Here is a 17,199-nt window from a genome sequence, read left to right on the forward strand (position 1 = left end):
GACCCTTAATAATTGTATATAATGTATTTAGACAGCCGTGTCGCACTGTCGCATCAGTCAGTACTCCAAAATGCTTTCCTGAGCTCAGTGCACAGCCCGGAGTCAATGCGCGCCCCCGTGTAGGTCTAATGCGCGCTCTCGTAACCATCGTAACCATGTCGCCATTTTGATTCGAAAAATATGACTGAGTTTTTCCTGCTTTGCATGCTAAACTTAGCCCCGCGTTTGAATTACTTTGTGCGTGAGTACGAACCATACACTCTCTATCTATAATAATATGTATTGCTATTAGTGTCAAGTAACCATTAATGTTGGGGAACTGTTCATTTGATAGACTTTGAGGGCACATTTGACTAACGTTAGCTAAGTTGAGCTAGCTAACAGTAGCCTGTGCTGTCGCAGACTGACCCTTCTTCAAAACAAATCACTATTCGCTCACAGGCTAATGTATGTTAGCTAACACAGCTAGCTAGTAGTTAGCTGGATAGCTAGTGACTTAGTGGCTGGCTGCTTGACGAAAAACTCCACCAACAGTCTAAAACAGACGGGAGGAATAGCAGCGGACTTTCAATCAAAGGTAAGTTTCGGACGGAAAGATCGTCATGAGTTTGTGCAACTAGCTAACGTTAACTCTGCTGCTGCATCGACAAAGTTGAACCTAAGTTGGAGAGCTATTTAAGTTGGCTAACTCAGCTCAGTACACGTTAACTGTTAGTAGCTAATTAGCTTACGTGCTAATCAGAGGAAAGGAGGAACTAACGTTAACGTTAGCTTAACCGAATGCTAACTTGATAACTTAGTGCCTACAATGGCCAGTTAACGTTGATTAAGACATTAACGTTGGCTAATCGGCTAACTTTGCCAAATAGATCACTTAACTGTTAACGCTACTTAACGTAACACAGCCGCTTAGTTAACTTTAACATTTATATTCGGGTGCCATCGAGATTAACGTAACTTATTTACCGGCTAATATGTTCCTTATATTACTGCATATTTTCTCAAATGTTTGATACCGTCCAGCACTTAACGAAATAACTAACGTTAACCCGAGTAGTGTTTCTTGATGCAGCCATTCGGAGTTGGCTAAAAGGCCAACAGCAAGAAGCCTCGCTGAGTTGCTCAAATCAAGTAACCTTACACACTGTCTACGGTAATTTGTACATTAGTAACCGGTGGATAAAAAAAGAAAGGGACCCTGTGATGAAACGACGCAATGTGACCAACCGTGACGACTAATTTTTGTAAAATAATTCTCTATTTTTTAATCCTGTATTATTTGGAAGTGGTGCCTCCACTGGAGTTGAAGTAAACAGAAATCTGAGCTCCTACCGCAAGTCAGTTGATGTGCACTTCATGCCAAGTCTATGGCAGCTCAGTCTACATTTCTGTAGCTACACACCAGTGTGATTGTCATTGTTGGACAGTCTCAACAAAATGGGGACCGCCTTACCTAACAAAACATTACAAACTAGGGATACACATGCATCATTATTGTTATTGGTTGTTCTGTTATTTTAAAAAAACATGGTGCAATTCAAAGTCTAAAGCAATGGCTTATTTTGTTTGACAGCCAACAAACCAAAGGTAATCAATAATGTGAATTGAATAAGCACCATGGACTCTGTACATTTGTGAAGGAGTATTATGAAGCACAAGTTGACTAAGTGGCCTTTATTCTCACAATGAACTCTTATCAATATGTTGGGCCCATCGTCTGTGTATCAAACATGAGATGAAGGCCTATTCACCTAATTTTACAACTTCAGTGCATCTAAGTGCAAGTAAGCAGCAACAGGCTGAGGAAAACTGCAGCTTTTGTTTGTCCTCTGAAGTGCACTGTTGCAGATGGGTTGATCATTTGTAGTGCATGTTGTACAAAGTGTCCAGTACGACATGATAAACATCCAATCGCTACCAGTTGCATCTTTACCTACGTTCAATAAATAAGCAGAACTCGTGTAAAAGTGCTGGTTGAATTTCCTTTTACTTGATTTCACTCCTTTTTAACTTGCCTAATTACAGACTATTGTTGGCTCACAACATCCACACGTATGCCCTTTATGTGTGCCATTGTTCCTCTTTTCATCGTGTGTTATATGTGCCAGTAGACTGTTTTTGTTGAGGTTGCCTCTGGTGGGTTCTATTTTGGATGTAAAGTCAAGCATTTGCTTTCCTGCTCAGTGTCCACAGGGAGCGTTCAGCGGGTTATTATTGCACTTGTGTACTCTGTAAATGTATGCCAGATGGACACTGCTGCTGTTGCTGCTGCATGTGCAGGGTAGGGTCCTCCCCAGGAAAAAAGGAAAAGAAAAAGGAGGAAGCACTTTGATTTCCTCCTTCAGTTTTACTTCCATGACCAACAGTTGCTCAGAGACACACATTAGCTTTGACGTAGCTACAAGCTCTAATTGTTTTCTGTCACTTCTGGGGGGTTAGGTTGACTAGATTAGCTGCCACAGTAACCACATGAGGAAAAACAAACTAAACATACTTGGGTAGCCACAAAAGCATCAAATACTTGCTCTCCCTCATTTAAGATGCATTCTCCATTTACCTCCTCTGATAGTGGGCATTAAAAATCCTCTGTTGAGGTGCCAAAGTAGATGTTGACTAGATGTTGTCCAAGTATAGAGTAATGAGCATGAACACAGCGACGGTGTAAAATAAAATAGAAGAAGTTGACAAAAAAGGTAGAGCCTGAAGCTTGCAATTTCCTTGTTAGAATGTCTTATAGGCCATCTTTGCTATTTTAGCCTTCTTAATTGCTATTGAATATTTCCATTGTGTTTAGTCGATGCCTCATGGCGATGGCGTGCACATCATAATTACATTTATTGGTTTGAGCTCTTTAGGGTGGTTTTGTAAGTAAAGCCCGACCAATACTTGATTTTTTTGGGGCCGATGCCAATATTAGGGAGTATAAATTCCAATATCAATACGTCCACTGATTATTTGTGCCACACTTCTGGCAAAAAATATGTAACTGAGCAAGAAAATGTTCCAGTCAAACGATAAACTTTTTGGTCTAAATTGACATCAGTGCACTCAAACGGTAAACTTCACTGGGTAATTAAATTATATATTACCCCAAACATCCTTTTCTATTTATAAACCCTAAACAAGTTTCATATTGGCGCATATGTGGTCATTTTCCGTCCCAGCAGGGAAAACAAAAATATGTAAAAAGCCATAATTCTTACTGTAAGACTAATGGACCTCAAATACTGGCATTTTTTCAATAAGGAAACACAAGTAACAAAAATAAATAACACAAATGTCAGCAGTTCTCCAGACTTTTTTCCCACAACAGTGTAAACAGCATAAATCACATGGAATCTGATCTTTTTTCAATTCTGTTTTTGGCCACTTTCATGGTCCTAAATCAGATACACATCTGATTTTTTTTTCTGAGCAACGTCAGTCTAAAAACTTTCACATGACTCTGGATCGACATTTGTCACAACTCTGTGCTGGCAGTTTTTGTGAAGCCACTCACGTCACGATCCCACCTCTCCTGACTCGGATTCCTCATCCACACACATTTCTGTACAGAAAGCAGCCATTACGCCACAAAACACCATAATTAAAAATTTGGCTCTCTTACTCCTCATCCTCGTTATCATGTGCTCACAAATTTACTGGATTCAACTGCACATCAACTTATAAATTAAACTGTAAACGCTGACTTCAGTGGCCTCCATGTTTCCCTATGTGCTACATATGATTTCTTTTGGGCAAGCGTGTCAGTTCAGGACTTGGACCAGATCACGTTGGCCACACTTAAAAATTATGTGCACAGCTAAACACATTTTTTTTTATCTGAGCAAGAAGTCAGAATTGAGCACATAACTCATCATGTATACAGTCACATACAGTATTTGTGCAGATATAAAAGTGTGTCTGAATGGTATGTTAACACGATGTCAAATCTCCTAAAATCTTGTTGCACCGTCGATGAATAATCTCTGCTGTTTTTCGTGTCGTGCAGGTTATGGTGAGCCTCTCAGTGTCTCATCTCCTAAAGAGGCCTGCGTTTTAAGAGGAGACCCATGCTGATAAATGCCAGGCCTCACCACACTCTCTGTCGTCTGCACAAACACAAATGCCTGCCTGCCCGTGGGGGAGGTCTGATTAAAGATATCCACATTTCATCCACTGGTACGTGTGAGCTGTTTGTTTTGTGGCATTTCCGTCTTTTTGTAATTTTATGTGTGATGTATGGCTAAACTTACCTCTACCACAATAATGCAAGCTTGATTAGTGACTGAAGTGATCGCCTTCACATTTTGTCACAATCATCCAGTAATTTACCTCGGGCTCAACCTTACTGTCATTTTCATAATGTTTATGCCCACTTTTTGTGGGAATCACCATGCAAATTTAGCAGAAACGTGGGTGTTCCTTTATGGTTTTACATGAAACATCCAAGCAGAAGAGTGTCTGTTGTTCCTACTGCAAAATTTACTGCAACTTACTTTTATCAAAGTCTATACATGGCCAAAGGGCCCTACATTAATGCAGCATAAACTGGAATACTCTGTGTTAATGTGATTAGACTAATGTAATCTGAAAATACTGTTTACAAGCCAGTTTTTCAAGTTAATACAAGAACATTGTACTTCCTGTAAGGATGTACTGTGAGTGATAGTGCTGTGTTGTTGTTCCTGCTATTATTGGTTTAATCCTCTAGTTTACATCTTTGTTTACATCAGTTCTCTCCCCTGCTTCCTTCCCCACCTACGCATCCACTCTTCCCCTTCCTATCCCTTTCTTTCATTGTTCTGGTCACTGCTGGGCCTCTGTCCCCTCATCCTACTCCACTTCTGTGTTTCTCTTCCTTTACTTTCCCTCCTCGTCACTCTTCTTCCCAATGGCCCAGGGCTGTGTCCCCTGTCCCAGCGGCCACCATGTTTTGGAAGTTCGACTTGCACACCACCTCCCACATCGACCAGCTGCTGGACAGGGAGGACGTGACGCTGAGAGAGCTGATGGAGGAGGATGATGTCCTGCAGGAGTGCAAGGCCCAAAACCGTCGGCTACTGCTCTTCCTCTCCCAGGACCACTGCATGCAGGAGCTGGTCAGCCTCATCACCACAGAGCCGCCCGCCGACTTGGAGGAGAGGAGCCGCTTTAAGTGAGTCCTCACGGTGATAGGGAATAGTGATAGGTTTCAGGATGCTCCACAGCATATGGATATAGTCAGGGCAAACATTATAAACTACTAAAAAGGTACAATTTATTTTGTATTTTATTGTCACCCTTTACCAGACAACTAGAGTTCTCATGCAAGAAATGCAACAGATTATATAACATTACTTTATATTATTGTATATATTTATATAAATAAAAGTGTAGAAAATTGTTACCTTTAACAGTTTCTGATAAAACATAAGCTTTATTTCTTGAGTGAATGCGGCAATGTGGAAACTACCCACCGTGTTATCTAAGTGGTATTATTATTGGCACTGCTGTCAGTAAAAATGTGAAAACGCGATCTGTTTTGTTCCCTTCAGAGTAGCAGCTGCAAAAAACACAGGACTTTCCACAATTTTAGTTAAGCGATGGATCAACTTTTTTCAATCTAAATTTTGTCCATGATTTCATTAGACTGAAGCATCAAGGCGCAGTATGTACTTAGCTCAGGTCTTGTTCTAATGTAGTTCTTGTTAAGTTGTTATTTCAGTTCTTAGTTCAGTTCTAGTGCCCGATAACCAAATAGATGGTACAGATAAATATTGACTTTAGGAAATATTTATTTATTTAAATTTAATAAATTGATAATTTCCTACTTAACATACTGTTCTTTGTCTCTGCAATATTGTCACAGCTAGTATAATTAATTTGGATTAACATGAATTAAATTGATGTATTGTCATTGTTCATTTTTTTCATATTTTGTTTTGAAAGGAGAAAATGCTAAGATAACTTATTATAGAATATTAGATATTAGTTTAGTTTAGTACCCCTTTCTGTTATGATTTGATATATTCTGATATATTTATGCTCTGGTCACTCTGAAAGGAAATTCCCCACAGGATTTGTTGAACTTATATTAAATTTCATGTAATTACATTTGTTTTGACTCTCTGAGATCATCAGAAAAAATTTCAGTAATGCAACTTGAATGTCTTTAATTGCAGAGAGCCCTTTTCATGGTCATTTTGTTTTTCTAGGTTTCCTAATATAGCTTGTGAGCTCCTGACATCCGATGTGTCCATTATAAATGATAAGCTGGGGGCGGAAGAGTCTCTCCTTGAGGTGCTGTATAACTTCCTGGAGCAGGACCCACCCCTCAACCCGCTACTGGCCAGCTTCTTCAGCAAAACCATTGGCAATCTGATTGCCAGGAAAACCGAACAGGTACGCTGAAAAAGATCATTGTTTCTTGGGTAGAGCATGCAAATAAGCAATAAATAGGACTGTTGACTAATGTTGCTGTATAGATAAAAGTGACATTACATTACAAAACAGAGGTGTGGTATTTTGCAAACCAAAGATGTGAAATAGCACACATTCACCCTGCTTCGTTCTGCTATTTGGAACCAGAAGTACTGAGCACTTCGTTTTGTTTTCCAGGTGATTACTTTTCTAAAGAAAAAGGAAGGCTTTATTGGTCTGGTGCTGAAACACATCGACGCCTCTGCCATGATGGACCTACTGCTTCGCCTCATCAGTTGTGTGGAGCCTGCCCCCTTGAGGCAGGAGGTCCTTCATGTAAGCTCTCTAAATATGTCTTTGTGTACTTTCCACAAGCAAACAGCCTTTAAAAGCCTTAAAAGTATCTAACACCTTCCATTTTCCCCAAGTGGCTGAATGAGGAGAAGTTGGTACAAAGACTCACAGAGCTCATCCATACTGGCAAAGATGAGGAGGTGAGTGTCTGGCCTGCTGGGAGTTGACCTGTCATTTTGTCAGAAAAGTACAGTCAACTTTAAGGATTCATTTGTTAATTTAGAGTTTGTTTCAATGATTTACGTTTCAGAGACAATCAAATGCATCCCAAACGCTTTGTGACATCATCCGCCTTAGTCGAGACCAGGCCAATCAGATGCAAGAGAATATGGAGGCCGACCCGCTATTGGCTGTACTAGAGTCGTAAGTTGAAGCCATCTACTGTTCGTTAATGCTATTATATTATTGATCAGTTCTATGAAGCGATGTTTTGTCTTAAATGTCCACACAAGCAGGCATTCTAAATACACTAAAACATTATATATTGCGATTGGACTATTTTTCAAAACATTCCAAAATTTGTGCAAGTTTGACTTTGTGCTTCCTTGGTGTTCAACATCCCACCATTTAATTTCCACAACAATAGCAGACAAACAACCGTCTTGTTGGCTTTAAGAGGAGAACACGTTCTCTCATAAGCATGTCCTCATCATCTGTTTTGTTTGATTAATTTGCCACTTTGTGAACCTTTATCAGGCAGGAGAGTGTAGCAGGGCTCATCAAGAACATGTTTGAGGGTGAGAGGAGTGAGGCCTCCATCGTTAACGGAACTCAAGTGCTACTTACCTTACTGGAGACCAGGAGGTCTGGGTGAGTCTAAGTGTTTTCTGTCAATTTCTTAATGTTTGGAGCATAGTTAGTTTTGCTTCCTCTGGATCACGGTCATCCCAATGGTAAATGTTTATTGCAGTTAAGGGTTGGGCAATTGTTTCCAGTTTGATATGTTGTGGTTAAAGGAGATTGCTGATACATGATCCAATAGCTCGAGGGTGTCAGGTGTAGGGAGGGGATTGGGTCATTACACATGGACCCACCAGATAGCCTCTCTAAATGCACAATATGGAGCACATTATAGAGTTATTTTTAGAATATCTTAGTTCTGATATAAAGAAATACAATCATGGACAACCCCTTTGATTGTAGATATATGATCCAGTTGTCAGTCGGCACAAGCCTATTGTATTTACTCCTGTAAGGGTTCAGGAAAGTAAAGAAAATGCCTCCTTCTGCTTATATTTCAAAATACTGCTGACACAGTAGAAAATATCCCAAAGGCAACTCTGAACAGGTGGAACTTGACTAGACTTCAAGTGTAATGTGCTAATGGTTTCTTCTGCTTATGTCTCCCAGGTTGGAAGGGCTGATGGATCTGTATTCTCAGGGTTATGAAAGGTCTTACACTGTCAACAGCAGTATTTTAAATGCCATTGAGCCCCATTTAAAGGACTTCCAGCAGATTCTTCTGGATCCCCCCAAGGTAAATCCATAGAGCAGTGCCAAGTGAAGCAAAATGGAATGCATATTAGGTGATTCGTATTAATTGTTGCTGTTATACAACCTTGTTTTTCCTCTGTGGTGCAGCACTAGCACTGAAACTCAGGGTTCTTGTTTGCTGGTGTCAAAACAACAATTTGTGACTATATTACTATAATACTATTTGATATCCTTTTCTCATTCCGTCTGTAGAAAAGTGCAATATTGACGACCGTTGGCGTTCTAGAGCAGCCACTGGGGAACGCCCGCCTTCACGTGGCCCGGCTTGTGGCCGCTCTGCTGCAGACCAATTCTCCCAGTATCTGCCAGGAGCTCTGCAATCTTTCCACCATTAACATACTACTGGTAGGCTCAGCCTGGCTTGACTCTGGATATTGAAACTGTGGCTCCTAGTTGTCATTGCACACATACTGAGTTGATATGAGTTTGAGATATGATATGGGTATGTCTTTAGAAAGATGCCTTTTCCTGATTGTGTTTGTCTGTGATATCTGAAAAAGTTTCATCAGGTTTACACAAGGTTGGTCATGAGGCCGGGAACACTGATTACCATATCACACCACCTGACCAAAGGGCAGTGGGTGTGACTTATTTGGATCTGGTTCATATGAGACCATGAAAATTCGAGTGTAGTTCAGCACACGGGGGATTTAGTCCCTCCATTGTCACCCTGGTTACACAATATGGGGGTACTGGAGATCAAGTTGGTACCACTGTACTTTTTTAGATCCTTTTTAAAAGGGCACACTGGGCACGTGGTCATTGGTTAACATGCCTACAAACTAAAAGGTGTTGTACCTCTTTACAAGTGCATGCTGTTCAGGTCTACTCAGTTATTCTGTCTTCTTACACTCTTTTTCAGCATGTCAGTAACTTTGCTCTCCGTCTTTCTGAAAAGGATCTCTTCTTCAAATACTCTTGGAACAACTTTTTGCACTTCCAAGTGGAGCTGTGTGTGGCAGCTATCCTGAACCATCCTTCCTCAGAGGAGAGGCCCAGTCCAGGCCTGCAGAACCACGATGGGAAGCCTGCAGCATCCAACCCAGAGGTGCAGGGGGAGGCAGTGGAGACAGGCAGGACCAGTGACCCACAGACCTCCATCCACAATGCCCTTGTGGCACATGTAGGTGGCTTCGGCAGAACTTGAGTGTCTCTACAGTTTTATTTGCAGGGTTTTGATGCTCTTTCTCAGTTAATTCTTCACTCGGCTTCATTCTGTTTCTGTTGCACCCTCAGCTCTTCCAGAAGTGTCAACTGGTACAGAAGATCCTTGACGCCTGGGAGGAGAATGATAAAATACAGTAAGAATGTCTTTATATCCACATCATAGCTATGTGCATCATAATACTTCTGCAGCTGCATTTTTCTGCATTATGGATGTCATGTATTGTTGAAATGTATTGTCTTACAAAATGTTTCTGTATTTTTTTTAATGTCTGCAATTAAAGTAAAGAATATATATGCTGCAATGTTAACATTGGGAACGGTTTCTGATGCTGTAACATCAATGCATTACAGATTGCTTTTGACAATTGCAGTTGTGCTGCTGTAGTGAAGTTACTTTGCAAATTGAAGGTAATAATAAGTGTGTCCCTACCAATCTTAGGGCTGAGGGTGGCACCAGGAGAGGTAACATGGGTCATCTGACCAGAATTTCCAACATGGTGGTCCAGAACCTGGAGAAAGGACCTGTACAGGCCCAGATCACTGACCTCATCAAAGGTAATCTCATATTTTGTTAGTCCCGGTACCAGATAAGTTACCATTTTAACTGAAAGATCAGTGATAATGAAAACCTCTGCTTTTGCAGAGCTTCCAGAAGACTGCAGAGGTCGCTGGGAGAGCTTTGTGGACGAGACCCTGAGAGAGACTAACAGGAGGAACACGGTAGAACTGGTGAGATATCATTCAGTAGCACTCAGGTTCCTGTGCATCAATAGCTTGCTTTTAACTTCTACTTATTTCCTCTTTCCCAGTTAAGCCCAGGAGGGCGCCCAGAAATGAGCAGCAGCCCATCTGAAAGTCAGAGCAGCCAGCAAACTAGTTTTTTCTTTTGGGATTTAATTTAATAAATTTAGAAATATAAGCATAAACATGAGTCAGAAGTGTTGTTTTAATCAATTCACAACAGTGGTGGCCCAGATGATAGACTTAAAGTGTGACGACATCTGCTAAGTGAGGTCACACTGCACACTCACGTTTGCACTGCAACAAATGCATTTGCTAGATTGTATACAGTAGCATTCAAAAAGACTGCAAGTCTGTATGGACTCACTCACTCAGTCATCACCATTTCACTCCAAGGTGGAGCGTAGGCCACTAATTGCTCGTTTCGGTGGGCCATCTCGTTGAGTCTATACAGGTGTAACCTGCCCTCATATCTGTCTCCATCTCTCTCATCCATGTATGCCTCGTGTTTCCATGACAGCGTTTTTCTGATACTGTCCTTCAGTTTTCTTCGAGTGTGACCGATTCATGACCATTTCCTTCTGCTGATATACAACTTTGCCATAGATCCTAATTTCTGATGGTTACAGCTACCAAATTCTCTTCTTAGACATTTGTTGATTAACACTTGGACTTTTCCTTGACATGGTCTTTGTAGTGCACAGAGTTTCAGATCCGTAAAGCAAGGCAGTTAAGACATTGGTGTTAAAGATTTACAGTTAGTCAATGTTGTTATGTCCCTGGCCTTCCATATGTTCTGTAAGATGTTAAATGCTTCTCTGGATTTTCCAGTTTTGGCTTTGTCGTCTTCATCTGTACCTCCATTAGTGCTTACAATACTATTAAAGTCTGTGTGCACCTCAGGTAAGACCTACATAGTGTGACAAAAGCTCAGTGGTATACTGCAGAAAGACAAAGTCTAGTCTCTGTTTTCCACAACATCAAAACAAAAAGATAATCAAATTGTTATGTTACAGTAAGGCCGGTTGATATGGCCTTAAAATAAAATTGCAATATTTTTAGGCATGATGTATATCTTGATATTTTGAAATCTCATCAAATCACTTAAAATACTAGGACAGGTCAACAAAATCAAATATCAATATCTTTGACCAAACACCTCTATTAATACGGCTACAATACTGTCAGGAGGATTATAGTTACTTTCATTAAATATTTACATGATGAGATTTTTTCTAAATAAATATCAGTAATGTGTATATAATGACTAAGCATGTAAAGATCTGGTCGCATTAGAACAAGTAGAACAGTCTATATGTTCAGGAAATTACATCACTTTACCGTATGCAGCCTTTAAAATGAAGCAGAACAACACTTATGTCACATCCAAAATCTGAGACAATATATAATAATATCCTGATGACAATATCCATATATTGCCCAGCACAGTTACTAAGAATTGACAAGCATTCGTCATTAAAATTGCAGCATGATATTGAAAATTGTAACTTGCATTTGAACTGTAAAAAGTTCATGGAACCTCTGCACTGTGTCCTGCAGGTAAGCACCCACAACATGCACTCATCCAGTGAGGACGACGACATGGAGAGCCCCTTCCCCAACGACCTGTCTCTCCAGCAGGTAGGACAGACGGACATTACCATGGAAGCAAAATGTCACCTCACACCAATGATGCTTGTATTAGTAAAGAAATATCAATGTCCATGTCTGTTAGCCTCTTCTGTCCATAATGATATCACCTTAAAATGTTTCCTTTGACCCTCTCAGGCCTTCTCCGACTATCAGATCCAACAGATGACCGCCAACTTTGTGGATCAGTTTGGGTTCAATGATGAAGAGTTCAGCGAGCATGATGAAAATATCAAGTAAGTAGTTCATTTCTGCATCCCATCCCCAGTCAACAGAGCAAAATGTCCTCCACACCAGTGCTCAGAGACATTTTTATTGATTCTTAGTTACACTTCTTTATGTTATGTCTGTTGTACTTCCTTGTAGGTGACTTATTCTCTCAGTTGTAACAGAGCAATCACTTTTACCTACCGGATGTCGGCTAAGTGTTTAACATGTTTCTTGTTCTCTTTCCACAGTGCCACATTTGACAGAATTGCAGAAATAAACTTCAATCTAGATGCTGATGATAATAGTGTAAGTGTTTTGCATGTGTCTGTGTCATAAAAAATGTGTAATAATCAAACTCAATCTGCTGTTCCTCTCAGTAACATTGTTGTTATAGCTACTTCAATAACATACTTGGTAATCTGTCCCTGTCACAGAAAGAAACATGACTTAATCTGTGTGTCTGTCTGTACACAGGCCAATGCGGCTGCTTTTGAGGCCTGCTGTAAAGAGAGGATACGCCAATTTGATGATGCTGAAGAAGAAGAGGACATTTGGGAGGAGAAGGAGATGAACTATGCAACACAAGCTAAATCCAGAACAAGGTAAACCTCAGAGTGATTTCTAGTTTTTGTTTTCCTCACTGCAAGCATTTCCGTGTTCTGCCTGTAAATCCTTCCATCTTTCCTCAACTTGTATCCATCGTCATTCTTTTCCAGGTTCGGGGTCTCTCAAACCTCAGAGGGAAGCTCCAGGAGCAGCATGGAGAACGGAGGCAGGGAGCGGGACCGCGGATCTGAATCTGATGAGGACGAATCTGATGAGCAGAACACATCAGATTCAGGTAGATGAGAGGACAGAACTCAATCAGATGTCATGTAAACCCACGAACAGCCTTTCAGAATCTGCTTTTGTTTCTGCCTGAAAGAGTCTTTTTTTTCTGTTTTGTTTCCAGGTCCAGGCTGGACAGCAAATTTCAGGGACTCTAGAGGGACTGCAGCCTCCCAAACCCCAGCAGGGTGGGAGAGCTCAGGTGGGAGCGGAGCAGAGACGCAGGGAACTGGCTGGGCCAACTTCACTGAGTTCCAGCCTTTCTCCGGGTGAGGAGAACATCTGTTGACCCCAATAAGAAAGTTTCCCAGGATGAATTGAACAACAAATTAATTTAAGATTTTCTAGGTGCGATAGTTTATAGGTTTAATTGATGCAGCAGGCATCAAGGAGCGGGAAAAAGTGGTTGAAAAGTGGCTTTGTTTGTTAGAGAGCGATTCTTCTGACACACCTCACAACTTTTGCAAAAGGGCAACTGACAAGTTCTGGGTTTGAAAGTTATAAAATTGCAAAAAATAAATAAAGAAGCATTAAAACCAACAGAACATTGGTCTGTTAGAGAGGATCTGTGTATGGATTCTATGGCAACACAAAGGCTGCAATAAATGGTTTTAGTTTCAATACTGGCAGAAAAATGACATAGACCATTCTTCAAAATTACAAGAAATACAGTCACACAATGGGAGATTCTGTGAACACAACTGTCATCGTTCACAACTTCTTAACACGGTTTTCTGTTTTCTGTTGATTTTCCACAGTACAGAGACTGAGCCCAGGTGCAGCTCTCCTGCAGACACGAGCAGCAGTGATGCAGATAAACAAGCCAAACAAAACCACGACAAGAGTGGTGAGCCTTTACCTCCATCCTCACATCAGCTGACTCACTGAATACAACTGAACAACCTGTGTCTGTTGGAATGCACATTCCATCCTCTAAACACACGTTTTAATTGGCTTGACAAACACAACACACTCATTTCTTGGGTCTTTGGTTTATGTCAGCAGATGTTAGTGCCTCCTCTGGTGCTTGGCAGGCGGGAGAAGGGAGGAAGGCTCCTCTCGTGGCCTCAGACAGCAGCTCCTCCGGTGGATCCGACAGCGAGGAGGATGACAAAAACGCCGGTGCCCCTCCTGCTGCCACCAATGCGCCCCACGTCCCCGGCAACAAGACAGCTGACCTCAAAAGGTTTGAATCTTTTAGAAAGCCTTGCTGTCAGATGCTGAGTGTTTTATTCCCCTGTTGACCAGTCCACTGCAGCCATACACAAAAGGCTGGTCCGTGTGTGTATAGACATCTATATTTGAAACATAATCACCACATTGAGGTAATTATAGACTGGACTGGGATTTGAAATTACTGGATTCATTCAGTATTGCCTTTTCTAAGTAAAGTATATCCTGGGAGCTTCTATGGTACTCTGAACACAGTTACAGTGAGATTCTCAAGTTTAGAAAGGTTGAGAAGTTACTGGGTAGCAAATGCAATGTGTTGACTTTTTCCAGGAGTCTGAAGAATTAGTTAAGATACAGTAATGTAGTTACCAACAAATACATTGTAGGTCATCAGTCATTATTATCACCCCACCTTTATAGTAAGGTCAAAACAGGTCCACACACACACACACACACACACACACACACACACACACTACTTTAACAGAAATATAAGTAACACTTTTTAGTTCCTCTGATCATTCACACAGTAACACAGCAGTCCAAGTTATGTTGTAAGTTATCTTCCAATGACTGCTGAGTAATAAATGATGTTTACCTGCACTGTGACTGAGGATGTCTGTCTGTCTGTGTGTGTGTGTGTCCTGCAGTGAGGAGAGTCCGGTGTCTCTGGAGAAACTCTCTCTGTCAGATCCTCCTAAAGTGTCAGAGCCGCACCCTGCTGGGGATTCACCTGTAACCACACACACTGACAGGAAGTAAGTGGGCGCCTTTTCACTCTGTGTAGACGGTTTGTTGGATACATTTATGAAGATGCTTTGTATATATACTATGTATCTCAATATTTAGAAATCTCCTCTATGACACTTCTTAAATGAAACAAAATGAAAAATATTTGACCAAATACCTCAAATGCTAAACTCTCACTGAATAGCTGCTCATCCACTCAGTTTGTGTGTGTATGTGACCGTTTCCTCTGTCATCATCACAGAGAGGAAACTCCTCCACCCCAGGAAGTGTCGGTCAACGGGCCGGTGTGAGCAAGGCGAGCTGAATCCATCGGTGACGGTGCCGCTGACTGTCAGCCTCCTCCAGAGTGACTCCCCTAAATAACCTCACTGCAACTACGGTGTTTTTACTGAATCACTCTGCCATGTTATTGGACCTGGACACTGCCAATCAACACCAATAATGAGGCGGCGGAACATGTAAAAAACAAAACAAAAAAAACAGAAAAATAACAAAAAAACAACAACAAATCCAACAGACAGAACGGAGTGTAGAGGAATCATCTTCAAAGCCTTTTTTCTGATGTTGCACATAATTACGTGCGGTTTTAATGTAGCAGCGATCTTTGAAATGACAGAATCCGAGGGGTAACATCATCATCATCGTTATTTTTTTAAAGATTTGTCTCCTACTTGGTCAAAGCTGTTGGAGTCCCGTTGTTAGGGATTTTACATGGTCACCCCTGAATGGATAGCACAGGCTAACTTTTAACGATGCCTCAACAATAAATACCTTTTTTTGAAAACATTTTTTTTCTTCAAGCTTAAGAAAAAGCACTTATGCAGCCATTTACTGTACATTATAGCACAATGTAAGTGTTCTACCCTCATCTCTGCTGGCTGTCTTATCTGTCCTCTCACCCAGATCAACGTTTTTATCCGTTGTTTTTTTTTTCTCTTTGGTTGCTGTTGATGAAACATCTCTTGTTGTCGTACATCACCAGGTTTCTGAATGTTTTAAAGTGCTTCAGGAAGGTCCGTCGAGGAGGAGGAGGTCGATGAACAGAGCTCTAATAGTATTACTGTCTTTTGCTCATGTGCAATAATGTCAATTAGCCATTTTATTTAAAAGGAAAAAAAAGAAATTCAACATTATCTCTTTTTAAAAAGAATCAATCTAGACTCATTCGGTGTAGGTTTGGGCAAACAAATTTGGATATAATCTCAACTTGATCTTTCAGATTTTTAAATTTTTTATTTTCTTTTTGTTTTGTTTTTTCTTTTTAGTGCATGTATAACCGGTTCTCTGTTGACCTAGCTAGTGAGCTAAGACCTTCTGATTGTATTGACTTTTAAGTTCTTATTGCTATTCCCCTTAAATCAACCAAACATTATCTACCTATATACAAATATTATCTACATTTAAAAGTAATTTTACAAGCAATCTTGAGATTACTATTGTTGTCTGTTCCTTTTTTTTCTCTCTCTCTCCACCAAGCACTTACTCACAGGACGAGAGTGGCATCTGGAGTGACGCTGTATGTTTTTTTTTTTGTTTTTTTTCTTTTTTAAAGTTTAATTTTATTTCTCTCTGAGCAGCAGGATTGGAAATAGGGCAGGTCTGGGTTCTGCAGAGCTCCAGGCCTCTTTGGTGTACTTACTTAAATCATTTGACAGCGATCAGGTTTTACGATCATTGTTAAAAGAAATTTGAAATTAAAAGTGTCTGGTTGACCACATTAATACCAAAAGCTTTGGCTCTCACCGTCTGGTTGTTGTCTGTCCAGCTGTTCATGTGAATGATGTTCAGTTTAAAGACATTGCAGAACCCCCACAGGTGTTTTCAGCCCTTCTGGGGGGTTAGACCTGTGCTCGATTACCTGACGTCACTGGACTCCACATAAGGACGATAAAGGTGTCTTTTCTCCCGCCCCAACAGGTGCAACAAAGCTGTTGGGAGAGTGAGGGAGATGTCAGTCAGTCTGCACAAGCTTACTGAGCCCTGAGAGGAGATCTGCAGGGAGGTCAGAGGTCAGGGTCAGCTTTAGAGCAGCAGCTGCTAAACCATATACCACCGTCTGTCAGGTATTTCATCATACAAACTAACTGACATTTGTAGAATGAAGGTAAGAGATTAAATTACTACAAAATCTGTAGTTTTTATACATATTATCTTTTTAATTTAAGGCAGCAGTTTGCTGCATCTGAGCAATATGAAAATCAACTCGCACAGAATTGCTGTGTTCTCAGCTCACCTGAGATGGTGTGTCCTTCCTAGCTGACAAGTAACTGCCCTCTTTGGGAAGTTAAACATAGTGTCGGATTGTCTTTGAATGCACCACTGAAGAGACTTAAAATGCAGCTCCAGATCTTCACAGCAAAAATATAACTTCGCTCAAAAACCCAAAGGCAACAAGTGTTCACAGTGGTGGATAAACCATCAGTTTCCCATTGTCAAAGCATCTTTCAGCTT

At 40.8% G+C, this 17,199-nt stretch overlaps 1 protein-coding gene across 5 annotated transcripts; it reads left to right on the plus strand.

Annotated features, from left to right (window-relative positions):
* The first annotated feature begins 152 nt into the window (after positions 1 to 152).
* On the plus strand, positions 153 to 16,170 carry ppp6r2a (protein phosphatase 6, regulatory subunit 2a). 5 transcript variants are annotated; one of them, XM_084345974.1, is made up of 24 exons: positions 153 to 241; positions 3,992 to 4,161; positions 4,883 to 5,137; positions 6,177 to 6,363; positions 6,580 to 6,717; positions 6,810 to 6,875; positions 6,986 to 7,098; positions 7,432 to 7,545; positions 8,086 to 8,212; positions 8,422 to 8,574; positions 9,128 to 9,352; positions 9,466 to 9,530; positions 9,836 to 9,951; positions 10,040 to 10,125; positions 11,698 to 11,778; positions 11,926 to 12,023; positions 12,246 to 12,303; positions 12,472 to 12,599; positions 12,714 to 12,838; positions 12,950 to 13,094; positions 13,584 to 13,672; positions 13,828 to 14,011; positions 14,649 to 14,756; positions 14,990 to 16,170. In XM_084345974.1, exons 3-24 carry the CDS (start codon positions 4,911 to 4,913, stop codon positions 15,036 to 15,038), a joined length of 2,682 nt encoding a protein of 893 aa, XP_084202100.1. In that variant the 5' UTR covers positions 153 to 241; positions 3,992 to 4,161; positions 4,883 to 4,910; the 3' UTR covers positions 15,039 to 16,170. The 5 variants fall into 5 exon arrangements, with proteins under 5 accessions (XP_084202100.1, XP_084202099.1, XP_084202102.1 ...); XM_084345973.1 differs by having other exon boundaries at positions 158 to 577; XM_084345976.1 differs by having other exon boundaries at positions 158 to 577; positions 13,831 to 14,011.
* Positions 16,171 to 17,199: the final 1,029 nt, after the last annotated feature.

Source organism: Pagrus pagrus (genome assembly GCF_965226575.1).
Source record: "Pagrus pagrus genome assembly, chromosome: 23".
NCBI lineage: Eukaryota > Metazoa > Chordata > Actinopteri > Spariformes > Sparidae > Pagrus > Pagrus pagrus.